This window comes from Mirounga angustirostris, unplaced genomic scaffold, assembly GCF_029215605.1.
Source record: "Mirounga angustirostris isolate CCGP_5_RB_7025 unplaced genomic scaffold, mMirAng1.0.hap1 SCAF_3, whole genome shotgun sequence".
In the NCBI taxonomy this organism is placed as follows: domain Eukaryota; kingdom Metazoa; phylum Chordata; class Mammalia; order Carnivora; family Phocidae; genus Mirounga; species Mirounga angustirostris.
The window spans coordinates 9,949,853-9,969,052 of NW_026991711.1; the positions used below are offsets into that span (position 1 = coordinate 9,949,853).

A 19,200-nucleotide genomic window follows, 5' to 3' on the forward strand; every position below is an offset into this window, starting at 1 on the left:
ATGATACAGTTTACCAAGTACTTTTATTCGTGTAAGTGATCATTTTTATATCATCGCTCGCAATAGTAAGACTTGTTTGGTATTTTATACATGAAAGTTATTGCTGTCCTTTTGTACCTCATGCGGCTGATTAAAATTTGTATTGAATATCTTTAAATTTTATTTACAGCAAATTCTAAATATTTCATTTTTACTCCTCTACTCAACTGTGCATGAGACCGTTGAGAGGATAAACAGGATATAAATCTGTTTTTTGAATGTTGTTTCTGGTTAAGCAAAAACAATGCTTCAGCTTTCTGTTGTCCTCTTTAATTGTTGACACTTCTTTAATTACAGGTTTCATTAGAAATATGCTTTTATAATTTTACTGAGAGGAATTAAAGTGTATCCATGAGGTAATTAAAATAGAAATAAGATATAGGTAAAATGCTGCTCCATCTGTTTTATAATTGAGCTATTTAATGAATCAACGTGAATTCTACGTTACCTCTATAGATCAAATTGGAAAATCTTCTCCAGAATCCCAGCTCCAGATCTCAGATATTCTCAGAGAGATCTGTCCACAGATGGAGTTGTTTCTTTTTCTTCTTTTCTTTCCAGAGAAGTTTTCTGTATCTCAAAACTATTTATTCTAGGACGAGGGAATCCCATGAAAGCTATACGCAGCTAGCCCCAACAAGGGTCTAGTGCAGGGGTTGGTAAACTTTTTCTGTAAAAGGGCCAGATGAATGTTTTAGTTTTGTAGGTCATATGGTCTCAACGGCTACTACTCCATGGCTGCTGTAGCTCAAAAGCCACCATGAGCAATATGTAAATTAGTGGGTGTGGTTGTGTTCCAATGAAACTTTATTTACATAAACAGTTGGCAGCTGGGTTTGGCCTGGGGACTGTAGTTTACTTATCCCTGCTCTCAAAGTTCCATTTTAGTTTCGCCAACCTGCACGTTCAAATATTGTTCTTGAGAACTATTAATATATATATCTTCCCTTATACATAATTGCTGAGAATTCCTAATGGGAATTTATTTAGACATTAATGGAGGTACCTATGCAGAGCCTGCAACATCTCTGACTCTGGACCAAAATCCCCCTCCACCCTAAGTCATTTATTTTTAATTTTTTTTTTAATTAATAGACTACTCTTTTTAAACAGTTTTAGGTATACAAAAAAACTGAGCAGAAAATGAGAGAGTTCCTATATACCTTCTTGCTATCCCCCACCAATTTCCCTTATTATGAACATCTTATATTAATAATACAGTACCAATGTTACAATTGATGAGCCAATATTGATAAATTCTTATTAACTAAAGTCCATAGTTTACATTAGAGTTTACTCTTTGTATTGTGCATTCTATGGGTTTTGACAAATGTATAATGACATGTATCCACCACTACAATATCATCAGGTAGTTTCACTGCCCTAAAAATCCCCTGCGCTCCACCTAGTCATCCTTCCTCTTATAGTCCCTGCCAGCCACTGGTCCTTTTAAGTGTCTCCAGAATTTTCCCTTTTCAAGAATGCCATACAGTTGGAATCATACATGTCTTTGCAGATTGGCATCGTTCACTTAGTAATATTCATTTAAGGTACTGTATCGCTAAGTAATACTTCATTGTATGCATTTACCACAGTCTGTTTATATATTCACCTATTGAATGCCAGCTTGGTTGTTCCCAGTTTGGGGCATTTATGAATAAAGTCACTATAAACATTCATATGCTGGTTTTTGTAAGGCTATAAATCTTCAACTTACTTGGGTAGATACCAAGGAGCATGACTGCTGGATCACATGATCAGTTATCTTTTCAAAATACAATCTTAGCCATCAGAAAGGATGAATACTTACCATTTACATCAACGTGGATGGACCTGGAGGGTATTATGCTTAGCGAAATAAGTCAACCAGAGAAAGACAATTATCATATGGTTTCGCTCATATGTGGAATATAAGAAATAGCGCAGAGGGTCATAGGGGAAGGGGGGGAAATCTGAATGGGAAGTAATCAGAGAGGGAGACAAACCATGAGAGACTCTTAACTATAGGAAACAAACTGAGGGTTGCTGGAGGGGGAAAGGGTGGGGAGATGGGGTAACTGGGCGATGGGCATTAAGAAGGGCACGTGATGTGATGAGCACTGGGCTTTACGCGCAACTGAACTATGGAACTCTACATCTGAAACTAATGATGTACTATATGTTGAGTAATTGAATTTAAATTTAAAAGAAAATCTACACAGAAAAATAGAATAAAATACAACATCATCACATCATCCCTTTGCTTGAAAATTTCCGGGGCTCATCCTCGCTTATGAGAAAGTCACATCTCCACAGCATGGCCAATACAATCTCTGTCCCATCTTCAGTTGACTGTACAGACCTTAGCTTCCACCACACTGCCTAGGACTCCTGCCTCAGAGAGCTTCTTATAATTATAATTTCTAGAATGCAGCTCTTTTCCTTTCAGTGGAGTGCCTTTCTCTTTCTTCTTCACTTGACAAACTCCTAATCACCTTTCAAGACCTTGCTAAGGAGCACCTCATTTAAGAAGCTTTGCCTCTTCTCCTAATCAGAAATAGCTGTTCCCTTCTGTAGATTCTCACTCTGATGTCTTCAGTCTGTTGTGATGGCTAATGTAGTATTGATAACCTCTACGAAAATTAAACTAAAACTCTAAGAGAACAGAGTCTCTATCTTACCTGTTCTTCCACCCCCAGCAACTAGTATGTGAGTTAGACACTCAAATATTTGTTGACTAAATGAATGACTCAGATAGCATTGGAAAAACAGAAACAAAAATAGGCCTCCCAATCTTCCCTGTAAGTTTAATTCTCCACATGCTCCTTAGAGTTGGTTTCATATTAAGTATGTTCATCTTGCATACACAGTGGTGACACTGCTGAGCTGACCCACATTGTACTTCAGGCTCACCTTACTGTCCTATTAGTGTCCTATCTGTTGCCCCACTGGCAGATCATAGGATATGCATTCCATCTCTCATGCACAATGACCGGCTTAAGCTACAGTTACTTGGGATGGGGACACAAAGTCAAAGTTATAAGAAATTTAAACACAACATGGTCTTTGCCTCATTAACTGCAATCATAGTAGCCAATTGGACTACAGTTTACTCCTCCAAGATCATTTATACTCCCTCTGCCAACCTTTCCTTCACTGTCCTTTTCTAGGGTGAAGTCAGTTACAGAGACGTCTGGCCAGTTTCTCAGTAGCTTCCTTTGATTCTATTTGCCAAGTGCTCTTTACAAAGTATTTCCTTTAATTGTAATGGCACCCATGGAACCGTCTCTGCTCCAGCATTCACCAGTTTTAAGACTGCCCTGCAATTCCTGCTCCCTGATGCTGATCTGCCTCTGGCATTTCCTGCTGGTGACCCCCACTTTCCCTGGTCCCCTGTCACTCCATCTCTTTGTTTCCATTAGTCTCCTCGGCATCATACAAACTGTCACTCTTCTTATTTAAAACCCATCCCTCAAAATCTGAACCTTCCCTTGAAATATGTATGTTTGTATATGTCCTATTTCTTAAAAAACATTTTTTTGTAACTTGCCATTTTTTTTCATCTTTGAAGGAAATTGTAAGTTCATCCTGGACTTTGTGTTACTCTGTATGTATTATATAGTTAAATACAGTCAGATGCTATATGTCAGCAAGGCTTTTGAAATCTTCCACACTGGCAATTATGGGTTGGGCTACATAACATTGTACTCAAGCCAGGGTAAGCATAGAAATCTCTATATATTGTTTGTCCTCTGTCCATAGACATCAACCTCAGTACTCACCTTTTTAATCATTTCACAACAGTTCATCATTTAAAAAAAAAAATCTGATAGGAAGCTTTTAGTTAGGCCATATTTTCAAATGTCCATGTGAAGTAAAAGTACGTACAGCTCTACTTTGAAAAGTCATAAAGGTTCTCAGATGCAACATCTGTCACACTGCAACTCTTTATTATATATATTTACATGGACAAAACACAAATGTGTCCCCTGACCCCATCAATACGAGAATTGATTGGATACTGTTCATTGAGGCATTAAGTTTCTTTTTTCTTTTATATCTTTAAAAAAATTTTTTTGATTGTGGTAAAAAAGCACATAACATAAAGTGGACCACCTTAATCATTTGTAAGTGTGGCTACATAATTGCATTTGTGGAACTGTCTAGCAGAGCCAAAGAAATGCCTTAAATTTTCCTCTTTCAACAACAGGCTCGCTGTTTCCATTTGCAGAACTCCATGATTGATAAACAGATCTGAATTCGTTTTTTTTTTTTTATCTCCCTCAAAGTTATATGAATTCTGCTAGACATTATTACAATTCTCTTCATCCTTAGTCTTCTCATAAAAACAGTACTTAGCATTTATTGAGTAGACACTTTGCACCAAAACTATGCAGATTTTGTGTCCAATGTAATAATTCTGTAGAGTTAAGTATTTTACTTTGGAGGTTTGGTGACTTTTCCAAGATTATATTAAATAAGAGGCCAGGGTAAGAACAAATTCAGGTCCATTTAGTTTCCAAATCCTCGACCTCAACCCCTATACTGTAATTAACGGGGGTGTGCCCAACGATCACTGGTTTTTCATCTGTACTTTTCTCTCCTGATGACTTCAATGCACCTACATTCAAATTTTTTGATCTGATTCCAACTACTTCCTTAACTCTCAATTGATTGAATGGTCTTTCTCTGCATGTTCATATTGTCCTTAAAAGTGTAGTGATTCGGGGAGCACCCTGTCCCCTAGGGGCAGGCTCCTGGGGGCTTTGTAACAAGGTGCTGTGATACTTGTTCATTTATTTTCAATTTTCCTCCTCAGAGGGCCTACCATTTGCTTGGCCTTTTTAGTTGCAACAGCAAATTGGACTGATTGAGTGAACAGAAGAACTAATCTATGAAACCAGACCTAAAAGCTTACCCAGTTCCATCTGGAGAGAGAAATGTGGCAAGTACAGGATCAAGTGTACAGATTAATGAAGGCAGGAGGGATAGGCTGATGGAATTTCTGTTGTTGTTGTTGTTGTTGTTTTACTGTAACACCCCATAAAAATGAAAATCATTTCTAAAAGGGTTAAGTGAGTTCATGAATGGTGATAAATAACAGCTATTAAGGAAACAAGTATCTCAGAGCCTACTTCTAACTGCTTGCCCTGATATCAGTAAGAATAACTGTGTTTCATAGTATTCTGAAAAGTCACAAATTTAACTTCTTTTGGCATTTTTGGGGTTATTCTTACGTATTTAACTAATCACTGGGAATGGAATAGTTTTCTACCACAGTAAACTTATGAGATAAACCTTTTTGCAAATGTTTCCGCCCTCAACCCGGAAGTCTATGATGGCCATCTTCCTCTTATGTTTTAGTTGTGATCTGGGAACCGTTCTGTTTGTTGACTGGAACTTTTTAAAAAGAAATAAAACTGTAAGAAATTTAAGGAACTGTCCCCTGCAAATTCCAGTCCTTTCTCTTCCAATTCCACTTGCTCTGCAACTAATAGTAGTTCCTCAATGTGATTTGTCTTTGTTCGAAGAATGCATTAAGTTTTGTAAAGTAATCTGAAATTGAAAATACACACACACACACACACACACACAGGCTACCTGAGGAAAAAAGTAAACACACAACATTGTGGAAAATTACCCAATAGATATTAGAAATAATAGTCTACAAAAGGACAGAAAGCACCATGTAAACTTATGTTATACACGTAAGCTTAATTTTGCCCAAGAATACAAAACCGGAATGTGTGACCTTTCAGAAACAGCAAGGAACACACACCAAATGTCAGCCAGTTCCACAAGCAAGAAACCTGCACATTGTGCTTGACACTCCCTCTCCCTCCGTTGCCATGTGCAATCACAGAGTACTAGCTGTTTGACCTCCTAAAAACTCAAATCTGCCCTTTTCTCTCCATCTCCACTGGCGATGGCCTTTCCTGGCCCTGCAGTAGACAAATCAGCCTTCTTGTATCCAAAGCGACTCTGTTCTTCTCCATTATTCACACTCTGGCCATGGTGTTTCCAAATGCCTAACTGACTGTGGCATGCTTTTGCATAAAAACTTTTAATATCTTCCCATTGTCTGGAGAGAAAGACCAAAACCTCATCATGACCGTCTGGTTTGGCTCTTGCCTACCCCCCAGATCTTAACTTTCCCTGCTGTCTCCTTCACACTCTGCATTCCAATTTCACTGTTTTCAGTTTATCCTTCAAATAATCTGTTTCTGCTCCTGCCCCAGGGCTCTGCACAGGATACTGCCCTTTCCAGGAATATTCTTCACCTTGCTGTAAACCTAGTTAACTCATAATGATGTTTCAGATTTCAGCTCAGAGTGTAATAGTTTTTCCTTACCAACTCAGGCAAGGTCAGATTTGTTTGTTAGATGTTCTCAGAGGAATCAATCATTCCTTTTCTTGTAAGAACTTGTCTTGTTTTATGATAATGTAATCATTAGTGTGAATATCTCTCTCCTCCGCTAGACTGTATCCTCCATGAGAGGACAGACTATATCAATTTTTGCTCATTGTTATGTCTCAAGATCAAGAACAGTGATTGGCGAATACTAGAAACTAAACTTTCATTGGATAAATGAATGCATGACTTTTAGATATCATTAAGTATAGAATAATGGAAACTTGTTTCCATGTGTTCACAATACTCAGATTTCCAAATGTATTAGCTCATAGCTGAAACAGGAAATTTAGTATTTATAATGGTAGATTTTTTTTTTTTTTTTAGCAAATGTAATTCTTCCCATTTCATAGTGTCATACTCTCAACCAACAACCTGGAAATTAAGAGAGTGTAATTCACTAATGCCTGTAATATTTCATGTAATATCATGCTAATTTAGAGAGAATTAAATCCATAGCAGGCCAACTTTGGTGGCCTCAGCCTCATCTAGGTAGAGTATACTAGTCATGGGTTGACATTTTCCTCTCCTTGGGTGCTCCACTTCCCTGGAAGGTATTGTCTCTCTTCTTGCTTTTCTGGTCTCTCTCTTCAGTGTTTGATGTTTACCCTTGTGTGTTAACCTTTGGAATCACCGAACAAGTTGTTCCTAGAATCTGGGAAATTGTGTCCAAAGTGTTACTAGCTACTAAAGCAAAATCAAGAGAAAGTAATCCTCAGGTTTTCATCTTAGTATGATGTGGGCTTCCTCTGTGCTCCACACTATCAGTGTTGCTGATTCTCATCAGCTCCTGAATTCTGTCTTAGTCCAGTAAGATGATTTATTGGATACTCTGGGAGAAAAAAATAAGCCCCTTCGATTTGCTCCATATTTTTAACATCATTATTATTACTAAATACGTGCTAAGTAGCAGCATGATGCACATAAAATATCACATGGATAGAAATAAAAACATCTCATCCATTGCTTAGTGGAACTTGTGCCCTCTGAGTTTCAAAATCATCTGTGACATGAGATAATGCTTTTTTCCTTCTCAAAGCATTTTTTAACAGCATTATTGAATCAAACAAAATATGTGTGAATGGTCTTTGAAAATCATAAAGCTCAATATACATTAATATTATTCAGTAAATATGGTATTTTAGGAGTACCTGTAGAACCTGCTGATAGTTCCTTTATTTTTCTTTGGAAACTTGCATTTTAAAGTTTGGATAAACTGGTACTCTTGATTGTTTGCTTTGGTTTGCTTTTCAGTTATACAATTAATGGTTCTGACTAGGTATGTTTTATTAGGAAATGTCCACAACATGTGAACTTAATACCAAAAAAGTTCAATGGAAAGGTCTAATTTAAGATTTTAAATGGGGTTTAAAGAAAGGAAAGTAGAAAAAGCTTCAGACACATGTAGACATTAGCCTAAAGAGAGAAGTTTGTAGAGTCACAGAAATAGTATTAAAATACAGTTCAAGAAAAAAACTGATGAAAACAAGGACATATTTACTCATAGAATTCGGCAGAGAAACAGAGCTAAATATTTGACGTTTTATACTCAGTTACTCAAGACAATGGGCTGAGAAGTACAAGGAGTTGAAAGAACACCATGATAAAGGAAGATAGCGCAACCAGGTGGGGTAGGACATGGCAAGATACCGAATACCTCTATTCTAACTACGTTAACTTAAAAATTAATTTTTTTTGCACAGCAAATTCTGCTTATTTTGGCTAACAAAAATTCTAGTGCAATGAATTGAAAATGTTCGCTACCATCAGTGATAAAATCTTTGTCTAGTTGGATGTAGAAGAGCTGAGTATCTTCCTCAGCCTTTGTCCCATTCGGGAATGTCTTTGTTGCACCCTCTCCCCCACTCACAGCCTCACCACAGCCAATGGTGCCCTGATTCTGGGAACACAGGTTTTGTTGTTTTTTTCCCCCAGTTATCTTGAAAGCCCCTAATTGTGCAATCTTATTTCTTAAGTGCTATCTCCCTGTATTTCTTTATTCTCTTTCATTTATAGATGATACCTGACAGGACCAGACCAGGTACAAGTCCCATTCCAAACCCAACACTCTGGAGACATTAGGGAAAAGTAATGAAATAAGTTAAGAATAAAAGAAACACTACAGCTGATAATTTTTAAATAATTTATCCAAATATACTCAATCATCTTTTCCAGTCCTTTCTTGAGGGTCATTCACTGGATGAGAAAATTTGTTCTGGAACGGTCTTAACTTGCCTTGTAATCACCCTATTTGTTATCAAGTCACATTTCTTTCTTGGATTCCCTTTTACAATTATATTGGGTTGACCAGTGGCGTAACTAGTGGTGACTCAGAGAGCCCAGGATGAAGCCCTGCTCTGCATAAACTCTTCCCAAGATGCTTCACTTTAATGCCATGGTTTGCTAAAAGGAATAAAATGAGATCATGCATGTAAAGCATTTAGCATTGTGAGTGGCTTACGCTGATAAATAAATAAATGTTAATTATTACTCAGATGCACTTTGGTTTTCCTTTAATTAGATTTACAGTCACATCTACGCCAGTCTATAATATAGCAGTGTTCCCCAGACATCTGTGGTAAAGAACAATAGTTTTCTTTTTATTTTCAATCTTTTGCAGAGAGATACCGCCATAAAAATATAAGACCATTAAGTTACTAGAAAAGTATTTTTAAAAATACAAAATAAAAGCTCAGCATTTTTATTTTTACATCCAATAGATATAAAAAATACTCTTAAATTGTTAACAGAAGTTTATCAGTGTTTTTGCTCAATTTCTGTACTTGTTTCATTGCAGACAGGGAATAAACAATTTGTAGCTGGACACAGGTCCCTGAACCATACTTTACATAGTATTATGATGGAGACTATGTAATATATTCTATTATTTACCTTTCGAATGAGATAACCCTATTTCTAAAATGTTCTAAAACATTCACTGACATTGTCATGGTTAGTTTCTATGTAAAGTTGGTTTCATTTGATATTTCTGCTGTAACAAAATTACAAATCTGTAAAATCCTTACAATGGAAGGTGAGACGGCACGGGTAATCCGACTTTGAGACGTCACTAAGTTCTGTTTTGATGAAGCCTCTGAGTATCTGTCAGACCAAGAAACTTGCATATATTCCTGCCTGCATGGATGGATATCTGTTGACATCATCCACTCAGATCTTCCAGAACATTTTTTAAAACTAGTAGCAGCACTTTTTCTGGATTTGATTATGTTCATTCAGTCTGATTCCCTTCACATAAAACACTGTCAGTTCCACGTTTCTTTTTTAGGGAAAGTTCAGTATAGTTAGCATATGACCCCACATATGTTGGAGAAGTACACCATTGGGAAGCTGATGTGTGACAAAACAGCAGAACACATTTGATCTGAGAGCTCAGTTTTACTCACAACACCACCCACTACGACACCCTCATCCCATTCCAACCCTGCCCTTGGGAATTTACGACAGCCATGAATTGTGTTTTTCTAGGGGGGTGGTTGACAACAGATGGCAGCCAACCCAATTTCTGTTTTATTCAATATTTCTTTAATTGGCCAATGGGGGAAAAAGTTGTGCACAGGCTGGGTGAAGGGGAGAAGAGATTCATTTTGGGTGCTTGTGTTTTCCTGTTTCTTTCTTTCTTTCTTTTTTTTTTTTTTTGCACTCTCAAGAATCTACTTTTTCCTCTCCTTACAATTATTTAGAGAGATGTGTCACCTCTGCCAACATGATAGCTTACATCATTCATTACTATTTTCCACCTATATTTTCTTCCATATGTAGGCATAGATATAAAGATCAGCAGATAAGATACATATTTTCTGTTTTAGTTGAAGGAGTGATTCAGTTGAATTAGGAATTATCTGTATCCGTTATCAATTGCCTTTCTGTAACCTATAACAAACAACCCCAAGAGATGATGTGGCATGTAACAGATAAGTGTGTATAGCTTGTGCACGGGGGTCAGGTGCAGCTTGGCTAAGTAGCTCTGTAGATCTCGGGCAGGACCTGAACGTGTGTCTGGAAATAGGCTGGCTTAGGTTGGAGCAGTTGGCTCTGCTTCACCTATGTCTCTCCTCAAGCAGGTTAGCCCAGGATGCTGTCATGGCTGTGTAGGAGGTTGAAAAGGCAAGTCCAGGTGCACAAGTGTTTGTCAATCCTCTACTTTCTTCACCTTGGCTCATGGTGGGAGGACATGTCAAATTACATACTAATGGGCATAGATCCAGGGGAGGATGATGAATACGGCCATTTTTGCAATTGATCACATATCTAAAAAAGTAAATATTTTCAGCTGAACAATATGATAAGTGAGTAGGAATAGTTACATATATTTATCTTGATGAAAAGAAATGTATTTGGGCAAGCTACTTAACTCTCTATGATCAATTACTTCATTTCTAAAATGAAGATAATAATAGCACCAATCCCATAGAATTATGTAAAGTGTGTAGCACAGTGCCTCGTGCAGAGTATACATAATTTAAATATTAGTAAAAGTTATTAACATTATTATTATTATGTTATTGTAATTGTTATATAATTATAATGATATCAACATTATTATGTTGAAGATTTCACTGTTGTGCACCGACAGATATGTAAGGGTGGTGTATGGTTGTATCAATACTTTCTTTTTTTTTTTTTTGTATCAATACTTTCTTAAGCGTATTTATTTTATAAGTTTTTTGCTAATATTTAAAGCACTGATACCATCTGTTCATGTTACAAGCATTATTATTTTCAGAATTTAACCATGTCTATATTCTAGAGAAAACAGATTTAACGTTAGAGAACCAGTTGGCACATGTTTTTCCTTATAATCTTAAAATTTCTTAATTAAAGATGTGCTGTAAATACTTCATATTTTTATTTGTTTCCATTTTCTGGCCTTAATAAATTTTATACTAATGTTAAGAAATGGTAGCAAGCTTATGATTGATACCAGTTTGATATTTTCTAGAAATCTGTGAACATTTATTAATTTATTAATGGTAATAGGAACGTATTCCAATGCTTCCCAAACTCTAATATGCATACAGATCACCCGGAGTCTTGTTAAAATGCAAATTCTGATTTGGTAGGTCTGCAATGGGGCTCCAGATTCTGCATCTCTGCCAAATGCCAGGTGAAGTTGCTATTTAGTCCCTGAATAGCAGGGACATACCTATATTCTCCTTATGTATATATTTAAAGATTTTTATATATGTATATATAATATATATGAAAATATACAAAAACACAGTTATCTAAATAAATAAAATAATTAAATTATTTAATACTTAATCATTACAATAAATAAATTGTGTTCTTGCCACAATTCTAAGCAAGTATGTCAATAAGTCATAAAAAGAAAATATTTATTCAATATTATATAACAAATTAAAAATATATTTAATAAATATATCAATTACTATGTCTAAAGATAAATCTCTGTATTTATAATGTCTCTAAATGTCAAATAGTATCTTTCCAGCAAAAAGAAAGAAAAAGAAAATGTCTTCATTTACAATTTTTTTCTCCAGAAACTACTTAAGTACAGCTTCTGGACCTATAAATATAAGTACCAAGAGACTTCTTTGTTGGTGAGAATATACTTCAAACCACTGGGTCCTGTAATCAAATGAAAGCTGTCTCTTAAACACAAATGTAATTATGCTTTTAGTTTGAAGTACACGCACAAACAATTGGCTAATTTTTTTTCTTCCTGTAGGCATTCGTCATAGTCTAATATTATGAATATTTGATTATGTAGAGTTTCAGGTAAATACGTTAGTTAACTCAATTGTCTGCTTTTGAGTGTTAACTACAAATTCTGTTTTGTCCCCAAATTCATGACTGTAAATTCTTCTAAAAGGTCAGAACATGCTTCCCTTATGTGTAATCTTAAGGGTGCTTCATATTTCTTTTTTAGAGCTGGCCAGGATCAGAGCGGTATCATTAAAGCATATCATTGATTTTGAAACTACAGAGGTGAAGGAGAATGGGATAATTCTCTGCTGACCTCAGAGAATTTTACAAATTCTAGTAGATGACATCTCTGAAGAGTAGAAAAGGAAGACAAAAACTGAGAATTCTGGTTAAATGGATCTTTGGGATTCCTGTATGTAGGAGTGTCTGTTGTGTTGAAACCTAGAAGGAATAATTAAATCACTACTTCACTGTCCATAATATCAGTGAACGTTCGAGTTGCACTTTGCGATTCTATGTATAGCTTATAAATATAACTATCAATATAACTAGAGTTTACAACTCAATGTATAGTTTACAAATCATTTTGCCCCTCTATTATCTTATTTGACATTTGCAAGAAACCTTTATGATTTGTTGCTGTTCTTCAAGGAAGAACTTGGAATCTGAGCCTCCCTCTTTCTCTCAGCTTAAGCCTGGGGAGAAATACTCCAAAGTTCAGGGTCAGAGTCATTACTGAGATGTTGATGGGAGGGGACTGAGCTTTTTGATGACTCTGAAATATAGAGGTTAATAGAATATTAACAGCAATTACTTATTGTGTGTTTATTATGTGCTATGTGCTAGTGTATGTCGAATATTTCCCTACCCTCTCTTTTTAATTTATTTTAGATTTGCCATGTATTCTAATAAATGCTGTAAATTGATCTGGAATGCCTATTTTTATATTTTCCTTTGGAAACAATGGAGGTGGTGGTGGTGCTGTTGGTAGGCAAACTTGTAGATATTAACCAAAACATAAATTTTCATTTAGTCCTAGATGATGCTGGGACTGAAGGAATTTGCAGGCTACTACTTGTGTATCCTTACCAGAAACCCCAGCTCATCATACACTGTATGGGTTTTTCCAGGGACGAAACTCATGAAAATTCTCACTCAAATGGTTTACATTTGTATACATGAAAATAAGTGCAATCCAAGTTCAGTTTGGGAATACTTAGCTCTTCAGTAATTTGAAATGAGATGAACAGCCCCTCCCCATTTACCTAGATTGCGAAGTCGTCAAAATGCACCTTAGATCAGAGTTGGCAAAAATTTTTGGCAAATCACCATACAGCGAACACTGTAGACTTTGCAGGCCAGACCATCTCTGTCTCGACAATTCACCCCTGAACTTCAGAGTGTGAGCTGCAAGAACAGGCAAGCAGCTATATCTGGCCCTTGGTCTGTAGTTTGCTGGACCACTGACTTAGATCCTCACAGTCACTTCTCGTTCTTAGGTTATGGTTAATCCTGAGTTATCTGGGTTTATAGCTATTCCTGGTATGGATTATGGAACATGGGCCTTCCCTTCCCTCCACCCTCTTCTTTCATCCTGAACCCAGAAGCCTTGCTTTGTACATGCAAATGGCCCATCAGGGTATTTTCCTAAACAAAGGCATTTCCCTCGGAAGAGGGATTCTGCCCCTACTGTTAAGATCGATAAGTACACCACAGATGGTGCTTTCAATTGAGAACAACCACAACATAAAGGGAGATATGAAATTTTTGTCTAATTGTTCTGTTTGTCTATTCTATGAGTGGATGATTTCATCTGGCAGTGGTGCAAATTAATACCTAAGCTTCTGCTGGAACTCAACTGTTGTTGATTTTGTTGTGGTATCGGGGGTTCTAAATATAGGCAGGCAAGACGAGGAAAAGACACACCAAACTCCGTATCTATTTCGTTTTGGCAGTCTCTGAGAGCTTATATTTAAGCTTAAATTTAAATAAGCATTCTCATATTATCACTGCCGGTTTTAGAGCATTTCACTGGTGCTCTCATCGTATTACTCAAATGTATCAAAACCATACGGTTGGTTAGGGCTGCGTTGCTAAGCCACCTGGGGTTCCTTCTTTCTTTAGTACTTTGGCTTCTCTATGTTGGGGGTCTCACACCTCAGGCTCATGGGTCCCATCTCTGACCCTTGGTCTGCACACTATCGAAAAACAAAAACAAGAACTAAGAAATAGTTGCCACCATTAAAAGGAAATTTTGTCTAGAAACCTGATTTTCTTATTTCCTTTGGAAAACCAGACTTAACTAAAGATCTAAGGTTTTTCTTTTCTACCATTCTGTCTCTTCAACACTGAGCCCGAGTAGGGGGCACATGTAACCTCATAGCAGGCGCTTCTCTCTTGTGTCCACCTGGTCAGTAGAGGCATTGAGTTTGTGACCCCTGCTGGGCACATGTCCCCCAGGGATCTCATCAGCTACAGTGTCCACCTGGGGACTTTTCAGTCCATCTGTCCCCCGAAGCATACTGTGGGACTCAGACACAAAACTGTGACCGGGTTAACTGTATGGTTATTATCGAGAACACGTATGTTTCTGTGTTATGTTTTGTTCATTCGCTCAATGCCACTTTTTCCTTGCAAGGAAATACCTTTTAGAAGTTAGTCCCGAGAAAAAGAAAAGATTTTCTCTCTTCAAGAATTTTTAGAACATATGGACTTTCTGTTTCCGTCTGGGCTACTGGGAGGTTCAGAACTCAATTTAACAATGCGTCATAATTCTGGTGATATTTCTCTCTTGATAATTATTTTAATGCTAGTTACTAAAGTGAACATACATATATGCATGTTGTACAATTTTCCGGTCCATTTTGCAAGAGATTGGGCTTCAACATGTCAGTGTATGAGTGTTGCTAATGTCTCAGAACCTGCCTCCGCATTGGCAATAGATGTGTGTCCATAAAATACTCATCAGGCTATGTCATTATTCCCTTGCTTATTCAAGAAGGGATGTCTGCCTATCTACCTCGTGCTCGTAAGAAAGCCTATGTAATTATCAGAGAGTCCAAGCCCCTATCACATTAATCTACCTTCCTATCCGTATATCTGTGAAGTCACTGGCCCAGCTCCCAGAAAGAGGATGTGGAATGACTTGTTCAGAGTCCCCAGAGACAAACATTTTATCTAAAAAGACTTAGTGTCAGATGTCCTTAAGGTATACTCTGAGAACAAATGACTTCTCCCTCATCTAGGCTCTTCGTTCTCTTTCATATGCAACTTAGAGAAAAGACCCTGCATACCTCATTTGCTGATGGTAATGCTGTCATCCTGCATCCCGACAGTGGGGGATCAGATGGGAGTAGGTTGACTTCTCTGTGGAACTGTTTTTCCAGAGCTAGAGGCCCTGGTGTCTCTGGGTAAAGGTCAGCCAATGGCATGGTCTATCCAGTCAGCTTTTCGCCACTCCACTCCCAGCTGGTTTTGAGATGAGTTTTAACTCGTCTCAAGTAATATACTCGGATGGATGCCTTGGCCTGTCTCAGTAAAAGACAAGTGACACACTGAAGTCTAATCTGTCATGGAAGGTGCGCATTCAAACAATATGTTGTACTTACTAGTCTTTTGAGGACAAACCAGCTTTATAGCATTCCACTTTATTTCCCTCACCACAAATGCATGAACACGCACCCTTTAGTCAGTTGTCCCTCTGTGCCATGGCCTGATTAACCGAGACTGTCGTTTATTAGCAAGAGAAGTAATGAGGTGATATTTGGAAAAATAGGATTTAATGGAAAGCCAGAACATTTATTTAGATGGGATCTCATTCAAACCTGAGCTAGCATCATCTAGAAGAAATGAAGGCCTACGTAAGTTCCTTTGGGAGTGTCTAAGCCCATCTTTTGGCTACTTTTAATCTCATCGAATTAATCACTGGATCTGTTTATCTTTGTCATGAGAAGCATCTGCCAATAACAAAACCTGTTCCCCCGGGAAAACTATTAGCTTTCAGTGATTTAAAGTAAGTAATGGGGCACTCTGAATAAATTGTATCCTGCAAGAGACACCATTTGATAATTCACACTCTCATGAGAAATATTGGAAGAACCTTTCTACAGGCAATAATGTCACATTCCTTATTATGGTTAGCATAACTTTAACTCTGACAAGTTTTATTTTTAGTCCCTAAAGGATGTGTTTTTCAGAATGTGTACAGAAAATAACGTTTGAAAAGAAAAGTTATTTTCTGCAGTCATAAAAATCTATTAAGGTGAATTTTTTTTCAAGTACAGTGGTATTTTTTAAAAGATCAGTGACAAGAAAGCTCTGTTTTTGCATCTATATTTCATATATATAAAATAACACAGTGTTGAACTATTTAAAATAGCCACAAAGACAAGTTAAGTGGCTTCCATGTCTATAATTAGGAAGGTTGAATTTTTAAATTATTATTATTTTTTAAAGATTTTATTTATTTGTCAGAGAGAGAGAGAACGCACAAGCAGGGGAGGTGGCAGGCAGAGGGAGAAGCAGACTCCCCATTGAGCAAGGAGCCTGATGCGGGGCTCGATCCCAGGATCCCGAAGGCAGCAGCTTAACCGACTGAGCCACCCAGGCGTCCCTTAAATTATTTTTAATAGAGGTGTGTCAGAAATGCCTTTGTCGGCTAAAGTTTAGAAGTCTGTAAAAGTCGCCTATGAATATTTATGTCATTAATGATAATCATAAGGTAGTAAGCTTTGTGCTGCCCATCGGTGGGGATCGTGGCTTTGAGGGTCATAGCACTTAATTCATGTTACCCTCTCCAGAAACGCCGGGTGGACAGCAGTCAGGGCAGCTTCTGATGTTTCTCTTCAAGAATTCCAGTGGAGTTCCAAAGCCTGGAATTGGTCTTTATTTCTAGCTCCTGTCACTACAGCTCCCTAACACAACATCCAGCCTCAGCTCCAGCGGCTAGTTTGTGCGCCCGCTGATCCTCATGGTTTTGGTGTCAGGTTTCCGTTTGTGTCTTTGTAGGTAAAACGTTATCACCCTATATATCAGTGATCCAGGGCACGGCTAGCGACTATCAGGGTAGCATATAATGATTCCTTTGGAAATATTGAAAATAGATGAGCAAATACCATAAGTATAGATTTTATTTTTGTTTAGCCTATGGTAAATATATGATGCTACTTTGTTGTGCTTTTTCTGGTTATATTCTGGTTGAATTGTATTCTGTTTCAACAAGACTGTTCTGAGTTTGCTCAGGTCTCCTAGTTTCCTACAAAAAGACATGCATACTGTCGCCTATGCATATATTCCCAGGAGTAGCAGATTCTTCTCTATTCATTGTATATTGGAAAAAGTACACGGACAAAGAGTTCATGCAGGACGAGATGCGGCCAGGTCATCCCTGCCCCAGAGCTGACTCCTTCAGCCTGGCGGACAAGTTTCTGGAGGAATAAAGAAAAAGTTCAGAGAAGCTCCCATTCTTTTCTCTAACTGTTTTTTCTTCCTCTTCTCTCGACAGGAACTTTTTACCCCTGAATGCAAGTTTAAAGAATCTGTTTTTGAAAACTATTATGTAATCTACTCATCTATGCTATACAGACAACAGGAATCTGGTAGAGCCTGGTTTTTGGGATTGAATAAGGAAGGGCAAGTCATGAAAGGAAACAGAGTAAAGAAAACCAAACCAGCAGCTCATTTTCTACCCAAGCCATTGGAAGGTGAGTGTTATGTGAACATTATCCCTCTCAGTCTGTGACACGTTTATTTTTCCCATTGCTAACTCTACATTGGCCACAAGGAACCCTCAAGAGAATGCTGGAAATTTTCCGTATCTTGATCTGGGTGGTTGTCACACAAATGTCTACTTAAATTATGAATTTAAGATTTGTACACTTTATATACATGTGTGTGTGTTTATACATTTTATAGATATATAATATATACACACATATACATATATACACAAATTGACGGAGTATATAAAAATATATCACATATATACACATATAGCTAAGTTTTGAAAATTATGGAATATAAGTATTTGCCCATTTTGATAGTCTCCAGCTAAAATAATCACATACTTGTGAGTTACTATAATTAGAGAGAATAAAGAGTTAATCCCTTGGCCTTTAAAGAGCTTGTTGATGTCAGCTGTCTCCCTTCCAGCTGTACACTTGTTTAGTAAACTCGGCTATGGCCCTGCCTTCTTCTATATTTACCTGTAAACAATAAGCTTTCACGTTCACTTTGATCAGATTCCCAGAGAGCACACTATAAAGTGTTGCTAATTAATCAGAAACTTCTGCACCTTTTTCATTAAGGATTCTCCCAGAAGTGCCCTTTACCTTATCTATATAGTATTCGAGAACTAGAAAAAAAAAAATTGATCTTGAGGCATTTCAAAAGTGTTGTCTATTCAAATACTTCTACCTTTTGCAGAAAAGCAGATCTACAATAACTCAATAAACACTTTCATCTAACTTAGTTTGATTTTCTTTTTGTTTTTTGTTCCTAGAGGAAAGGTTTAGCCATCAAGAGAAAATGTATATTGGTTTTATAATCCATCTTCTCTATAGGAATAAGATAATTCTAAATATTAAAGGTTAATTATTAATTATTTGTGGATGTATAATTCAGCTTTCAGTTTGCCTATGTTTGGAAAACCACTCTTGTTGGTTAATACCATCTTTATAATTTCAACAATGATGGCTTACTGTCCCCATAACTAAATTTGCCTATAGAACAAGTCATTGAAACCTAAACAATTAGCCACAAGGGCCTGTCTAGGAAAGGAAAAATTATACCAGAGTCTGAAATATGAGTGAATTATTCTCATTATATGATAGATCATCAGAGTAGAATTAGAGTAGAAATAAGAAGTGAGAGGGTTTTACTGTCCTTCCAAAGTAACACCTCTGCGATTTGGCCTTACTGTTTTACATGAATGGAGACCATCAGACTCACCAATATTCAAATGCAAGTGAAACATTTGAAAACTAAGTCCATAGATCTTGTTTATTTGCCACCTTGCTTTGTCTCTTTGCATTAACTTTTGTTCTGAATATGAACAGATATGAACTAACTAAATTCTAAAACCT

General features: G+C 37.0%; 2 protein-coding genes across 9 annotated transcripts in view; one reads left to right on the forward strand and one right to left on the reverse strand.

Annotated features, from left to right (window-relative positions):
* The window catches only part of FGF14 (fibroblast growth factor 14), a 604,063-nt gene that overhangs the window by 577,909 nt on the left and 6,954 nt on the right, over positions 1-19,200 (forward strand). For all 5 annotated transcript variants that reach the window (XM_045869672.2, XM_064585920.1, XM_064585921.1 and 2 more), the window contains one exon: positions 17,622-17,820. In XM_045869672.2, the coding sequence (XP_045725628.1) occupies positions 17,622-17,820 (199 nt within the window). The remainder of the gene's footprint in view (positions 1-17,621; positions 17,821-19,200) is intronic.
* The window catches only part of ITGBL1 (integrin subunit beta like 1), a 245,934-nt gene that overhangs the window by 14,724 nt on the left and 212,010 nt on the right, over positions 1-19,200 (reverse strand). The window lies entirely within an intron of this gene.